Genomic DNA, 12584 nt, shown 5'->3' with positions numbered 1-12584 from the left:
CTTCTGTGAAAAGGAGAGTCCTGGAATTAAGAGAATCCAAGCAATCTGGAAAGTTTCTTTGCAGGAATGACACAGGGGCTATAATTGGAGGGTAAGCAGGAGAGTCCCAGGTGAAGGGGATGAAGTTCTGGGCAGCACTGACAGCAGGTGCAAAGGCCCTGTGGTGTGTGGAGTCTGGCATGTTCAAGAAACAAGGCTGGCTAGTGTAGCTGCAGATGAGATCAGAGGGAGCAGGGTAGAGGACACAGGCTAAAGTGAGGCTTGGTGCCAGGGGGAGCAGATGGGTCTTTTAAGCACAGGGGTGCTGAGAGATCCTTGGGTGGGCGGTTTGGAGTTGACAGGGCAGGACTTGGGGAGGAGATCTAGGGTCTGATGGGAATTGGGCAGTGTGGGCAGAGGGCTCACGTGCACTTTGCTCCTCACCTGTGGCCGTGGGTCCTCCAAAGTGCAGCCCCTCAGGCCCACTCCATCCTCGTGGAGTCCCATGTTTCTGGGACCTGCTGGGATGCCCAAGATCTCCCTGCTTTGCCTCCAAAAGCAAGAGGAGGCAGCCAAGTCTGCACACCTGGGTGGCAGAGCAGGCCTGGCCCAACGCGCCCGTCCTGCGAGCTGGGGTGGGGCCTGGGGTGCCCCCGTGCTCATGTGGGTGGGGAGCCGGACGCCCCGATGCTGGCCCCAGGGGCTCCCCCACCCCACCCCTTCTACCTTCGACTACCCAGTCAACAAACACTCCTCGCCTTGGCCTTGGCCTCAGGGAGATTTGGGGTGGGGGATGGAGGGCACAGGACAGTCCTTGGGTCAAACTTGGCTTCTGGGCAGCTGAATGAGCTGCTGGCCTTCCCTAGGCTGCCATGAGTCCTGCCCAGGGGACAGGAGGGCTTGCTGTGTGTGGGCCCCAGCCCCAGAGAGCAGGGGGCTCGTTGCGAGTGCCCCTGGGCAGCCCAGAGGCGAGCCCAGGCCCTGGACGCAGGAGCCGCCAGCCTCCTGGGAGCCTGCGGAGAGGCCTGCTCTGCAGGTTCTCTTGGCCCCGCAGGGAGAAGGCGGCAGAGGTGCTGCGTGGCCGTGGGCTGCTCCTCATCCCACCGGCTTGCTCTGGGCCTGTGCTGGGGCTGCCTGGCTGGCCTGGACTCAGGCCTCATCTGGGACCCACCCCTCCTGCTGGCCCCCACCTTGGGGTCAGGACTTCCGCTACTCAGCAGGCGGTGGGCATTCCCCTCTTTCCAGCCAGGAGGCTGAGCTGAGGGCCTGGGGGATTCCACACCTGTGGCCCCAGGGCCGTCAGAGGGAGTCAGGAGGCTTCCTGGACTTGGAGAGGCTTCATTTGCTGACTGATGCAGAGCTGGCTGAGCTTGGCTGGTGGGGTCAGGCTCCGGGCCTTACCGGCTGGGCCAGCACCTCCCCGGCTGGGATGCTCTCCTTCCCTGCAGACTGGTGACCACTGCTTGGCCTGAGACCTCTTGTGCTTGGCCTGGTGACTGGTGTCTTCACTCTGAGGTGAGATTCAGGGTCTGAGTCCCAGAGAGATTTGGACACTTGCCTGAAGTCACACAGTGGGAAGTGTGGGCACAGGGCTTGAGCCCTAGCCGAGCAGTTCCAAGCTATTTTCCAGAGTTCCTCAGCAGAGTCAGCTTGGTGTCCTCCTGGACAGCCCCTGCCTTTGGGCAGTGGTGGGGCTGGAGCCTCCTCAGGCCTTGGGGCACTTGCTGCAGGATGGCTGGTTGAGAGTCCTCTTCCCTGCGATTTGCCTGGGAAATAGTTGCTCAGGGCTGCAGTGTGACAGGCTGGGCCTGGGTGCCTTCCTCCAGGGGCTGCAGGCCCAGCAGGCAGGGGGCATCTGCCCAGCAACTGCCCCAGATGGGGCTCAGGGATGTCAGATGGCTGTGCGGCTCTCCAGGCTCCCTGGAAGTGGAGTGAGTGGCAGGCCTTCAGTGTGTCTCCCCGGCAGACTGCGGCACAGAGGAGGGCGTGGCCGTTTGTGGGTGAGCAGAACTGGACGGCGTGGCTCCCTGTCCTCGAGCCACCTGCTCCAGGGACAGATGGAGGTGCTGGAGGCTGGGCACTGCCCGGCTCCCTGCTCCACCCCAGCCCTGGCCCAGCGTGGGTCGTGAGGCAGCTCCGGCCGTTCCCGGGACACGGCTGGCTCCTGAGGTTCACCTGCTGCACAGGCCGGTCCTGGTCATACCATATCTTGCTGGTTCTCATGCAGGGAGACTGGATGCGGAAGTGGCTGCCGTGGTTCCAGACAAGGAAACTGAGGCTGTGGGGCAGGGTGAGGACGGAGGTGGCAGAAGACTGGTTGGCAGGCCACTGGGCAGCTGGTGGCAAGGGGCTGGTGGCCTCAGTGTGCCCTGGCCTTGCCTGAGCCCTGGCCTCCCGCTCTCTTGCCCATCTGCCAGCGGCACGCCCTTCCCCCGCCCCGTGGTCCGGCTGGTCCTGTCAGGAGTCGCCACACCTCCATGCATGGCGTGCCTCCCGCTGGGGGCCGCAGCGACCTCTCTCAGGCTCTCCCAGTGCCCAGGTCCCTGTCCCAGCAAGCAGGTCCTCAGCCGCCTTGGCCTGAAGTGAAGGTGCTGCCCTGGGCCCTTGGGGGCTGTGCAGAGAATGCCGCTGGGCAGCGAGTGATCAGGCTTTGGGGCTGGCTCTGTTTCTTTTCTTCTTTGGTTTATTTATTTGTTTGCTTAGTGTTTATTTGTTCTTTTTAGTTATACCTGACAGCAGAATGCAGGTTGACACACTGTACATACATGCAGTGTGACTTCCCATTCTTGTGGTCATACATGATGTGGAGTGTCACTGGCCTCATATTCATACATGAACATAGGAAAGTGATGTCCAATTCATTCTACTGCCCTTCCCACTCCCATCCCCAGCCCTTCTCCCAACGCCCCTTGCCCAATCTGGTGAACCTCCATGCCCCAACTCCATTGAGTCAGCATCCCCATATCAGACAGAACATTCTGCCATTGGTTTCCTGGGATTGGCTTATTTCCCTTAGCACGGTAGCCTCCTGTTCCATCCATTTATGGGCAAATGTGATAATTTCATTCTTCTTTAAGACTGACTAATATTCCATTGTGTATATGCACACCTTCTTTATCCATTCATCTGTTGAAGGGCACCTAGACTGGTTCCATAGCTTAGCTATTGTGAATTGAACTGCTATGAACATTGATGTGGCCATGCTGATTTTAAGTCTTTGTATATATGCTGAGAAGTGGAATAGCTGGGTCAAATGGTGGTTCCGTTCGAAGTTTCCTAAGGAATTCCATCCTGCTTTCCAATACACAGTTCCACCAGAAATGAATGAGAGTGTCTTCCCCCCCCCCCCCATCCTTGCGGGGTTGGCTCTACTTCTGGAGGGAAACCCTCACATTCATCTACACCCCTGAGCGCAACAGAACTCCTTGCTGCACGGGCTGGGGTGGGGTTCAGTCGCGGGCCCCAGACCGCAGACCGTGTTGAGCCCGGAGCGTCGCGGGCTGGGGAGGCCCGAGAGGGGCCGCGGCGCTGCTCGGAGGCCCCAGGCCTGGCTGGCTGGGTCTGGGCCGCAAGGACTCTGCAGTCTGCAGCCTGCAGCCGCGGCCCGCGCCGGGCACCGCGAAGCTCCGCCCCGGGCGCGGCGGCCGCACTAGGAGGAATACGGCGCGGTGGGCGGTTCCGCGCTGGCGGGCGCTGCGCTGCAGCCGCTCGGAGCTGCGCCCGCCTGTGCAGAGCCCTGCGAGTCTCCAGCCTCGTCCCGTGGCAGGTGAGTCAGGCCCGCCCGGGTCCCGCACCCGCGCCGGGGCGAGCCGGTGCGCCCGGGTGGGCTCGCCGCGCCGGCCTCCAGACCCTCGGCCCTCCCCCGCCCCAGAGCGCGCCGTGGCGTCCGGGGAGAAGCCACAGGTGGGCGGGCGCCGGGGGCGGGGCCGGGCCGGGGCGCTGGGCACCCCGCCCGGTGTCTCCCTGGGGCTGGGCTCCCGGGACCCTGCAGCCCGGCCGGGCGGGAGAGCGGCTTTGCCCCTGGGCTGCCTCCTCGGCTCCTGCTCTGAAGTTCACCGACCCCTGGGAGGGGAGGCTCCACCCCTGTCCCTGGCGGCAGGGCTGGGACACCCCCAGAACGACCCCTCTGCCCCTCTGGCCAGGTCCCTGGCGGCGGCCCTGGTGGACAGGGGCTGCTGCTGCCCCCTGCTTCTCTTCCCGGACGCTGCTGCTGCCCTCCGGCCCCGCGCTTACTGCCCCCATGAAAAAAACCAATATGTGGTTCTTGGAGCGGCTTCGTGGATCTGGGGAACACGCTGCCCCCCGGGGAGTCGGGAGTGAGTCGGGGGACAAGGCCGCCAAGGGGCCCCTGTACAGCAACGTGCTGACCCCCGACAAGATCCCCGACTTCTTCATCCCCCCCAAGCTGCCCTCTGGCCCCGCAGAGGCCGAGGGGCCGGCCGAGCTGGGCCCCTCCGCCTCCGAACAGAACCTGGCGGCGGCTGCGCCCCGCCGCTCGCCGCGGAGCCCCCGGCTGCCGGCCAAACTGGCCGCAGAGAGCAGGAGCCTGCTGAAGGCCGCCACGAGGCACGTCATCCAGATCGAGAGCGCCGAGGACTGGCCGGCCGAGGAGGCCCCCAGCGCCGACCCCCAGGCCCAGGGCGCCATGTCTCTGCCCTCGGTGCCCAAGGCCCAGACGTCCTACGGTTTCGCGACGCTGGCCGAGAGCCCCCACACCCGGCGCAAGGAGTCCCTCTTCCACAGTGAGCACGGGGCCCTGGCCCAGGTGGGCTCCCCAGGCACAGGGCGCCGGCGGGCAGGCGCCAGGGCCAACGGGGGCGAGGGGGCGCCCAGGGAGGCCGGGGGGGCCCTGATGAGCCCCAGCCGCTACTTCAGTGGCGGCGAGAGCGACACGGGGTCCTCGGCTGAGTCCTCCCCGTTCGGGTCCCCGCTGCTCTCCCGCTCTGTCTCGCTGCTCAAAGGCTTCGCCCAGGACGGCCAGGCCAAGGTGAGCCAGCTTAAGCACTCCGTGGGTCGCCATGGCTCCCTGTCAGCTGACGACAGCACACCGGACACCAGCCCCGGGGTCCGGCGCCGCCTGACCCGCCGGGCTGCCCCGGAACCGGGTCCTGAATCGGGCCAGGTACCTCGAGGGGAGCACACCGTCCGGATGGGCCCCAGGGGCAGCGTGCGGCTGCTGGCCGAGTACGAGGCGGCCCAGGCCCGCCTGCGGGTGCGCCTGCTGGCCGCAGAGGGCCTTTATGAGCGTCCCTGCGATGGCCGCAGCATCAACTGCTGCGTGGGCCTGTGCCTCGTGCCCGGCAAGCTGCAGAAGCAGCGCAGCACCATCATCAAGAACAGCCGCCACCCGGTCTTCAACGAGGACTTCTTCTTCGACGGCCTGGGGCCCGCCAGTGTGCGGAAACTGGCCCTCAGGATCAAGGTGGTTAACAAGGGCAGCAGCCTCAAGCGGGACACGCTGCTCGGGGAGAAGGAGCTGCCCCTCACCTCCCTGCTCCCCTTCCTGTGAGCTGCAGAGGGAGGAGCCCTCTCCCTCCACCTGGGCCTGCCAGCAGCTCTTCTGGGGCCAGGATGCACAGGGAGGTGGGCTTACACTCATCCTGGGCCTGGCCTCGATGTCCCCGGGGGCGTCCTGGATCACAGTGGCCACCAGATACGATTTTTCATGACATGACCTGTTGGAAGAGGAGGGTGGGCTGCTTCCCAGGCTGAACGTCCCCCTCCTCTCTTCCGTGCAGCGTCTGAGGTTCTCACGGTCTGGGAACTGCCAGGTGGCTGAGGCCCTGGGCAGAGTTCAGCCTTCCCTGTTCTGCTCCCTGCTCTGCCCAGATGCCCAGGGAGCTGTGCCGGATGCCCTCCTGGGCCCTGAGGTGAGGGGTGGGATGCCCCTCCACTGTGTCTGGAGCGTGTGGACAGCTGCTGGACTGGAGCCAGGGGGCCTTGTGGATGAGCCTGCCCTTACCTGCAGCACCGCTGTGCCAGCTCCGCTCCTCCAGGCTCAGCTCAGCCTGTTGCTTTTGGGTGCAGGAAGTCCTGGGGGCGTCCGGAGCCAGCCTCAGTGGAAGCGCTTGCCACGCTCCTCTGCCTGTGACCCCTCCGTGTCCCTGGGGATTGTCTGTCTGCCCTGCGGGCCATCCCTCGGCAAGCCCCTCCCCTAGGCATGTACATATGGCTTGGTGGGGGGGGGGTGGGATTCCTGACTGCGGCTCTTCACGTGACTGGCTGGCCCATTGGTCTCACTGTGTTGGCTGTGTGTTCTTGAAGGACTTCTGTGGGGTTTCCCACAACCACAAGTCAAGTGTGGCAGGCTGCCTGTGGGCATGGTGACCAGGGTGAGTCTGTGGCTCCCAGGTTGTCCGCCACTGCTTGGCTGTTACCCCTTGTACCCCCTTGTTCCTTCTGACCCCAGATTTCCAAGTCCCACTAGGAAGGTGCAGGAATGGACTCCCTGGGATCCAAAAGCCTGTTCCTGCTTTGTGTTGAAGGAGGGGCTGCCTGGAGCCACCTGTCCCATGCCTGGTCCCCTTTTCTCTACATCCTGGAGCATCCAGGGCCCAGGCCTGTCAAGGGGGCAGCAGGCAGAGGCCTGTGTGAGGCTGAGTGCTCAGAGCCACACCTCCTTTCTCGGACTCTGATCTCCCCTGTTCCCTGTTCTCCCTGGGGCCCCGTTTTGTATACCCCTGCACTGTTTGATATCTTTGTGTTTGAAGTTGGCTGTGGATAAATCCTTAAGACACCTCACCCCAAATGTGCCTGTTTATCAGTGCTGTTTTTGGTGCAGTAAAGTGTTTTGGGAATGCAGTGACGGAGGTCTGCCTGCTCTGCTGGTGAATGACCAGAGGGGACTCGTCTGGATTCTAGGGAGCGTGGCTGGAGCCTGAGCTCCTTTCTCACCCTCTGCCTGGGAAGAGGCCTGGGTGGCAGCAGATGCCAGGCTCTGTTGCCAGCAGGTCTGGGCACTGGGCACTGCCCCCACCTGCAGCCACACCAGCTCCATCTTCCTGCAGCTCCCAAGCAGGGCTTGGGTATCCGTGGGCAGGCCGAGCTGGGAGCCTGAGTGGAGCCTGAGCTGGCACCATGCTGCCCAGCAGTGGGACCAGCCTCACCCTGGCCTGCAGTGCGCCACAGAGATGGAGGAGGCTGGCCTGCGGGTGTGCACGCCCCTTCTCTGTTTCAGACCTGGGCGGGCACAGCCGCTCCTCTGGGAAGCTCTCTGGGTCCTCTTGCCCAGGGACGGGTCTTCCCTCTGTAGGTCCTTCCTCAGCTCACTACATCGGTGTGCGGGGGTCCCGGGACTGATGGGCTCTTGGGTTCCAGCACTCCACTCCTGCAGGGGTCCAGGAGGCCACCCAGGGCACTACAGCCCCACCTGCTGCTGGCCCCTGTGTTCAGCGTGGGCTTCTGACCCCTTGCTGCTGGGGGGTGGCTGCATCTGCAGCGATTCTGGGTCTCTTCCTCTCCACCAGGTGGGAAGGGAGGTGCCCACGGGAGGGCTGGTCTGGCCTTGAGTCCAGCACCCTCAGAACGGCACCAAGCAGGCCCTGGGCTGGGTTGGCCCTAGCCGAGGGCTCAGTGAGGCCCCACCGACTTCAGCCAAAGCTCCATTCTTCTGAGGCTCTTGGGACAGGCCATGACCCCCACTGTCCTCCCAGGGCCCTGCGTCTCCTGTGTCCTTTACGTGCTGAAGCCTGTCCTCCTCCGTCCCCAGGCTGACTGTTCTTGCTCACCCATGGACACAGACTATTAGGCTCCTCAGGGAGCCACCAAGGAGCCGTGTGCAGAGCTGGGGTCCAGTGCAGCCCCCACCCCCGCTCCCGCTGCCAGTTGAGCAGCGCTGAGGAAGCCTGTTGTCCCGGGATGTGTTGCCAGGGCAACAGGAGCCTAGCGCCCCTCCCTGCCAGCCGCTCGCTGGGCCTCCTGTGTGTGAGCTTGATTGCGTCTGTGTGCTGGCACAGGCCAGGAAGGCACGCACGTGTCCCTGTTGGCTCCGGGGGGCGGCGGGACCGTCCTGCGTGTCAGGGGACCACATGTGAGCATGGGTGGGCAGCGGGTCCACCCTGGGGTGCACCAGGCCGCCGCGCCGCCCTGTGCCGTGTGCTGCCCGTGCACACGCGTGTGCTGTGCATGAGGCTGCCGTGGAGGTGTGTGCCGCCCAGGCCCCAGCACACCCGCCCAGCCCGAGCCCGGCTCTGCCCGCCCCAGCCCCTCGCTCACCCCGAGGAGGCCAGCCCTGTGCTGCCCGGTTGCCTGTGACAGCAGTTCTGGCGGGTCGGTTGCCATCCCACCTGCTGAGGGCTTGGAACACGGCCCTGTCCCCGCCCAGCCTGGTGCCGACCTGTGTCTTCCCACCCTCCAGAGGCCACGGGCATCCAGTGACCTCTGACCCCCAGGTGGGCCCTAACCTGTCATGGGGAGCACAGGAGGGGGGATTCCAGTCCCCTGCTGTCCCCTGGCTTTGTGGCCTGGGCCAGTGGCCGGGCTTCTGGGTTGGGAGCTGAATCCACAGACTCACGCAGGAGAAGCCAGCACCACAGTGAGAATGGTCAGCGTGATCACATTAGGGTCCCCACTGCAGGCTCAGGCCCGTGGGAGCTGCTGCTGGTCTCTGGCTGTCGGAGGCCCTGCCCCTCCCCAGTGTGGGGCTCCTTTGGGCGGGGGTTTCTTCTGGGTGCCTCTGGGGGTGCGAGGGGCGGCTAGCCTCCACAGACAGGGAGGCCAGAGGAGGCAGCCCTCCCCAGGAGGGTCTGTGCAATGGCAGTGCCTGGCCCTGCTCCATGGCGCACAGATGGCCACCGGGGCTGCGCAAGCCCCAGGTGACTGTGGGTATCACACGGAGCTGGCCCTGACCAGTGGGCAACCCCAGGGCTCGGAAGACTCAGCATCAGGCACCTGCTGGCTGCTCCCTCACTGGGCTGCTGTGCCCCCTGCTGGATGTTGGGTCCCACGGTGGCCCTGCAGGGGCTCCAGGGCTGTCACTGGGAGATGTCCTGGCTCACCATCTCCCAGGGGTGGACTCTTGGTCCTTCCTGGGCCTCAGGCTGCGCCAGTGTGGTATGCATGCCGTCCTGGAGGTGGGTGCAAGGGCTCTCCTGGCCTTCCTCCTCCCACCCGCTCTCAGCCAACACGCTGCTGTGCTAGAGGGTGTCTTGGGGGCTGCTGGAGAGCCCCGCTGTCCAGGCTCCATGCAGACCAGACACAGCGGCAGGGACACCAGCCCTGCTGTGCCCAAGCTCCTGACCGCAAATCCTTGAGCATCTGAGTCCAGAGATAGGATGTGGGCCCGCCCATGCAGGGCTGGGAAGGACAGTGGCCGCGTGAGGGGGGTGAGGGGATATCAGGAAGGGGTAGTGGAGGCGTGGAGACATGGAGGGCTGGTGGCTCAGTGGTAGAGTGCTTGCCTCACGCGTGTGAGACACTGGGTTCCATCCTTAGCACCACATAAATAAAGAGAGACATTGAACTGATCACTCTGAAATGGTTAATTTTATTTCTTTTTTTTTTTTCTTTTCAGTTTTCTTGGTACTAGGAATAGAACTTAGGGGTGCTTTATCCCTAAGTAAGGATTGAGTCACATCCTTAGCCCATTTTATTTTTATTTTGACACAGGGTTTCACAGAGTTGCTCAGAATCTCAATAAGTTGCGGAAGGTGGCTTTGAATTTGTGGTACTCCTGCCTCAGCCTCCTGAACCACTGAGGTTGTAGACCAGTGCCATTGAACATGGCGTTAATTTTATTTACCTGAGTTCAACTGAACTACACCAAGTTGACGGGGCTGAAATGATCTGTGTCCTCTATGGCATGAGTATTACACTTCAAAAAAAAAATAAACACACAACTCTGAGAACCCTCTGCTTACCATCATCCTCCCATCATTTTCTCATGATCCTCACAACATGCATCCCTCATCCTCCCATCATCCTCCCATCATCCTCCCATCATCCTCCCATCATCCTCCCATCATCCTCCCATCATCCTCCCATCATGCTCCCATCATCCTCCCATCATCCTCCCATCATCCTCCCATCATTTTCTCATGATCCTCACAACATGCATCCCTCATCCTCCCATCATCCTCCCATCATCCTCCCATCATCCTCCCATCATCCTCCCATCATCCTCCCATCATTTTCTCATGATCCTCACAACATGCATCCCTCATCCTCCCATCATCCTCCCATCATGCTCCCATCATCCTCCCATCATCCTCCCATCATCCTCCCATCATCCATCCCATCATCCTCCCATCATCCTCCCATCATCCTCCCATCATCCTCCCATCATCCTCCCATCATTTTCTCATGATCCTCACAACATGCATCCCTCATCCTCCCATCATCCTCCCATCATGCTCCCATCATCCTCCCATCATCCTCCCATCATCCTCCCATCATCCATCCCATCATCCTCCCATCATCCTCCCATCATCCTCCATCATCCTCCCATCATCCTCCCATCATCCATCCCATCATCCTCCCATCATCCTCCCAACATCCTCCCATCATCCTCCCATCATCCTCCCATCATCCTCCCATCATCCTCCCATCATCCTCCCATCATTTTCTCATGATCCTCACATCATGCATCCCTCATCCTCCCATCATCCTCCCAACATCCTCCCATCATCCATCCCAACATCCTCCCATCATCCTCCCATCATCCTCCCATCATTTTCTCATGATCCTCACAACATGCATCCCTCATCCTCCCATGATCCTCCCATCATCCTCCCAACATCCATCTCATCATCCTCCCATCATTTTCTCATGATCCTCACAACATGCATCCCTCATCCTCCCATGATCCTCCCATGATCCTCCCATGATCCTCCCATCATCCATCCCAACATCCTCCCATCATCCTCCCATCATCCTCCCATCATCCTCCCATCATCCTCCCATCATCCTCCCATCATTTTCTCATGATCCTCACATCATGCATCCCTCATCCTCCCATCATCCATCCCAACATCCTCCCATCATCCTCCCATCATCCTCCCATCATTTTCTCATGATCCTCACAACATGCATCCCTCATCCTCCCATGATCCTCCCATCATCCTCCCAACATCCATCTCATCATCCTCCCATCATTTTCTCATGATCCTCACAACATGCATCCCTCATCCTCCCATGATCCTCCCATGATCCTCCCATGATCCTCCCATCATCCATCCCAACATCCTCCCATCATCCTCCCATCATCCTCCCATCATGCTCCCATCATCCTCCCATCATCCTCCCATCATGCTCCCATCATGCATCCCTCATCCTCCCATCATCCTCCCAACATCCTCCCATCATCCTCCCATCATCCTCCCATCATGCTCCCATCATCCTCCCATCATCCTCCCATCATGCTCCCATCATGCATCCCTCATCCTCCCATCATCCTCCCAACATCCTCCCATCATCCTCCCATCATCCTCCCAACATCCTCCCATCATCCTCCCATCATCCTCCCATCATCCTCCCATCATCCTCCCATCATTTTCTCATGATCCTCACAACATGCATCCCTCATCCTCCCATCATCCTCCCATCATCCTCCCATCATCCATCCCATCACCCTCCCATCATCCTCCCATCATCCTCCCATCATCCTCCCATCATTTTCTCATGATCCTCACATCATGCATCCCTCATCCTCCCATCATCCTCCCAACATCCTCCCATCATCCTCCCATCATCCTCCCATCATCCTCCCATCATCCATCCCATCATCCTCCCATCATCCTCCCATCATCCTCCCATCATCCTCCCATCATTTTCTCATGATCCTCACAACATGCATCCCTCATCCTCCCATCATCCTCCCATCATCCTCCCATCATCCTCCCATCATCCTCCCATCATCCATCCCAACATCCTCCCATCATCCTCCCATCATCCTCCCATCATCCTCCCATCATCCTCCCATCATTTTCTCATGATCCTCACAACATGCATCCCTCATCCTGCCATCATCTCCCTTCCACCCCACGTCCTGACCTAAATGACCTGACCAACACAGCTGTAGAGGAGGAAGAGTTTATTTGAGGACTCAGTGTCAGAGGCCAGTCCATATAACCCTCAGGCTCGAGGTGAGGCAGAACATCATGGCGGCAGACGGAAGTAGCTTGGATTATCAGAAGCAGAAAGGGGGACTCCAGTCTCCAGATGCACAGTGCATACCCCAAAGCCCCGCAGTGATTCCCACCTCCCCAGCCAGTGACCCCTCTTCAGTTAGCACTTGGTTCACCCTACAGGCGAGTAGCTCACTCACTGGGTTCAGACCCAGCAGCCCAGCCATTTCTCCTGAAACCTTCCTGCCCTCCTGGCGTGTGAGTTTCAGGGGACACCACCCTACATGGGGGGCTCCCCATGCCCCCGCCGTCCTCCCTCCTGGCATCCCTCCATCACCCAACCCTGCCTGTCTCCGCAGTGGTCTCCTAGGCCTGCCATTCACATGATCACCACTGGGCCCTGAACGAGGAAGTCGGGGCAGGTCCTTAGAGAGGGAGAATCCATTCCACAGCTCTTCCAATCCTCGGGGTTCCTGGCTCGTAGACACTGAGCTCCCCGCCCACCTCTGTTTTCTTGGGGAGTCTCCCCTCTGCCCGACTCCT

General features: G+C 61.2%; 1 protein-coding gene across 2 annotated transcripts; it reads left to right on the top strand.

The window, feature by feature from the left end:
• The first annotated feature begins 3666 nt into the window (after window positions 1-3666).
• On the top strand, window positions 3667-6718 carry C2cd4c (C2 calcium dependent domain containing 4C). 2 transcript variants are annotated; one of them, XM_047538111.1, is made up of 3 exons: window positions 3667-3745; window positions 4122-4721; window positions 4941-6718. In XM_047538111.1, the coding sequence occupies exons 2-3, from the start codon at window positions 4220-4222 to the stop codon at window positions 5486-5488; spliced, it is 1050 nt and encodes a 349-aa protein (XP_047394067.1). In that variant the 5' UTR covers window positions 3667-3745; window positions 4122-4219; the 3' UTR covers window positions 5489-6718. The 2 variants fall into 2 exon arrangements, with proteins under 2 accessions (XP_047394067.1, XP_047394066.1); XM_047538110.1 differs by having other exon boundaries at window positions 4122-6718.
• Window positions 6719-12584: the final 5866 nt, after the last annotated feature.

The sequence above is a fragment of the Sciurus carolinensis genome, unplaced genomic scaffold (assembly GCF_902686445.1).
Source record: "Sciurus carolinensis unplaced genomic scaffold, mSciCar1.2, whole genome shotgun sequence".
NCBI classification, from domain to species: domain Eukaryota; kingdom Metazoa; phylum Chordata; class Mammalia; order Rodentia; family Sciuridae; genus Sciurus; species Sciurus carolinensis.
This window is presented reverse-complemented; position numbering and strand designations above follow the sequence as displayed.

What these genes read in the sequence shown, in the direction of transcription:
- C2cd4c (XM_047538110.1), top strand. Translation starts at nt 4,220, where the DNA reads ATGAAAAAAACCAATATGTGGTTCTTGGAGCGGCTTCGTGGATCTGGG.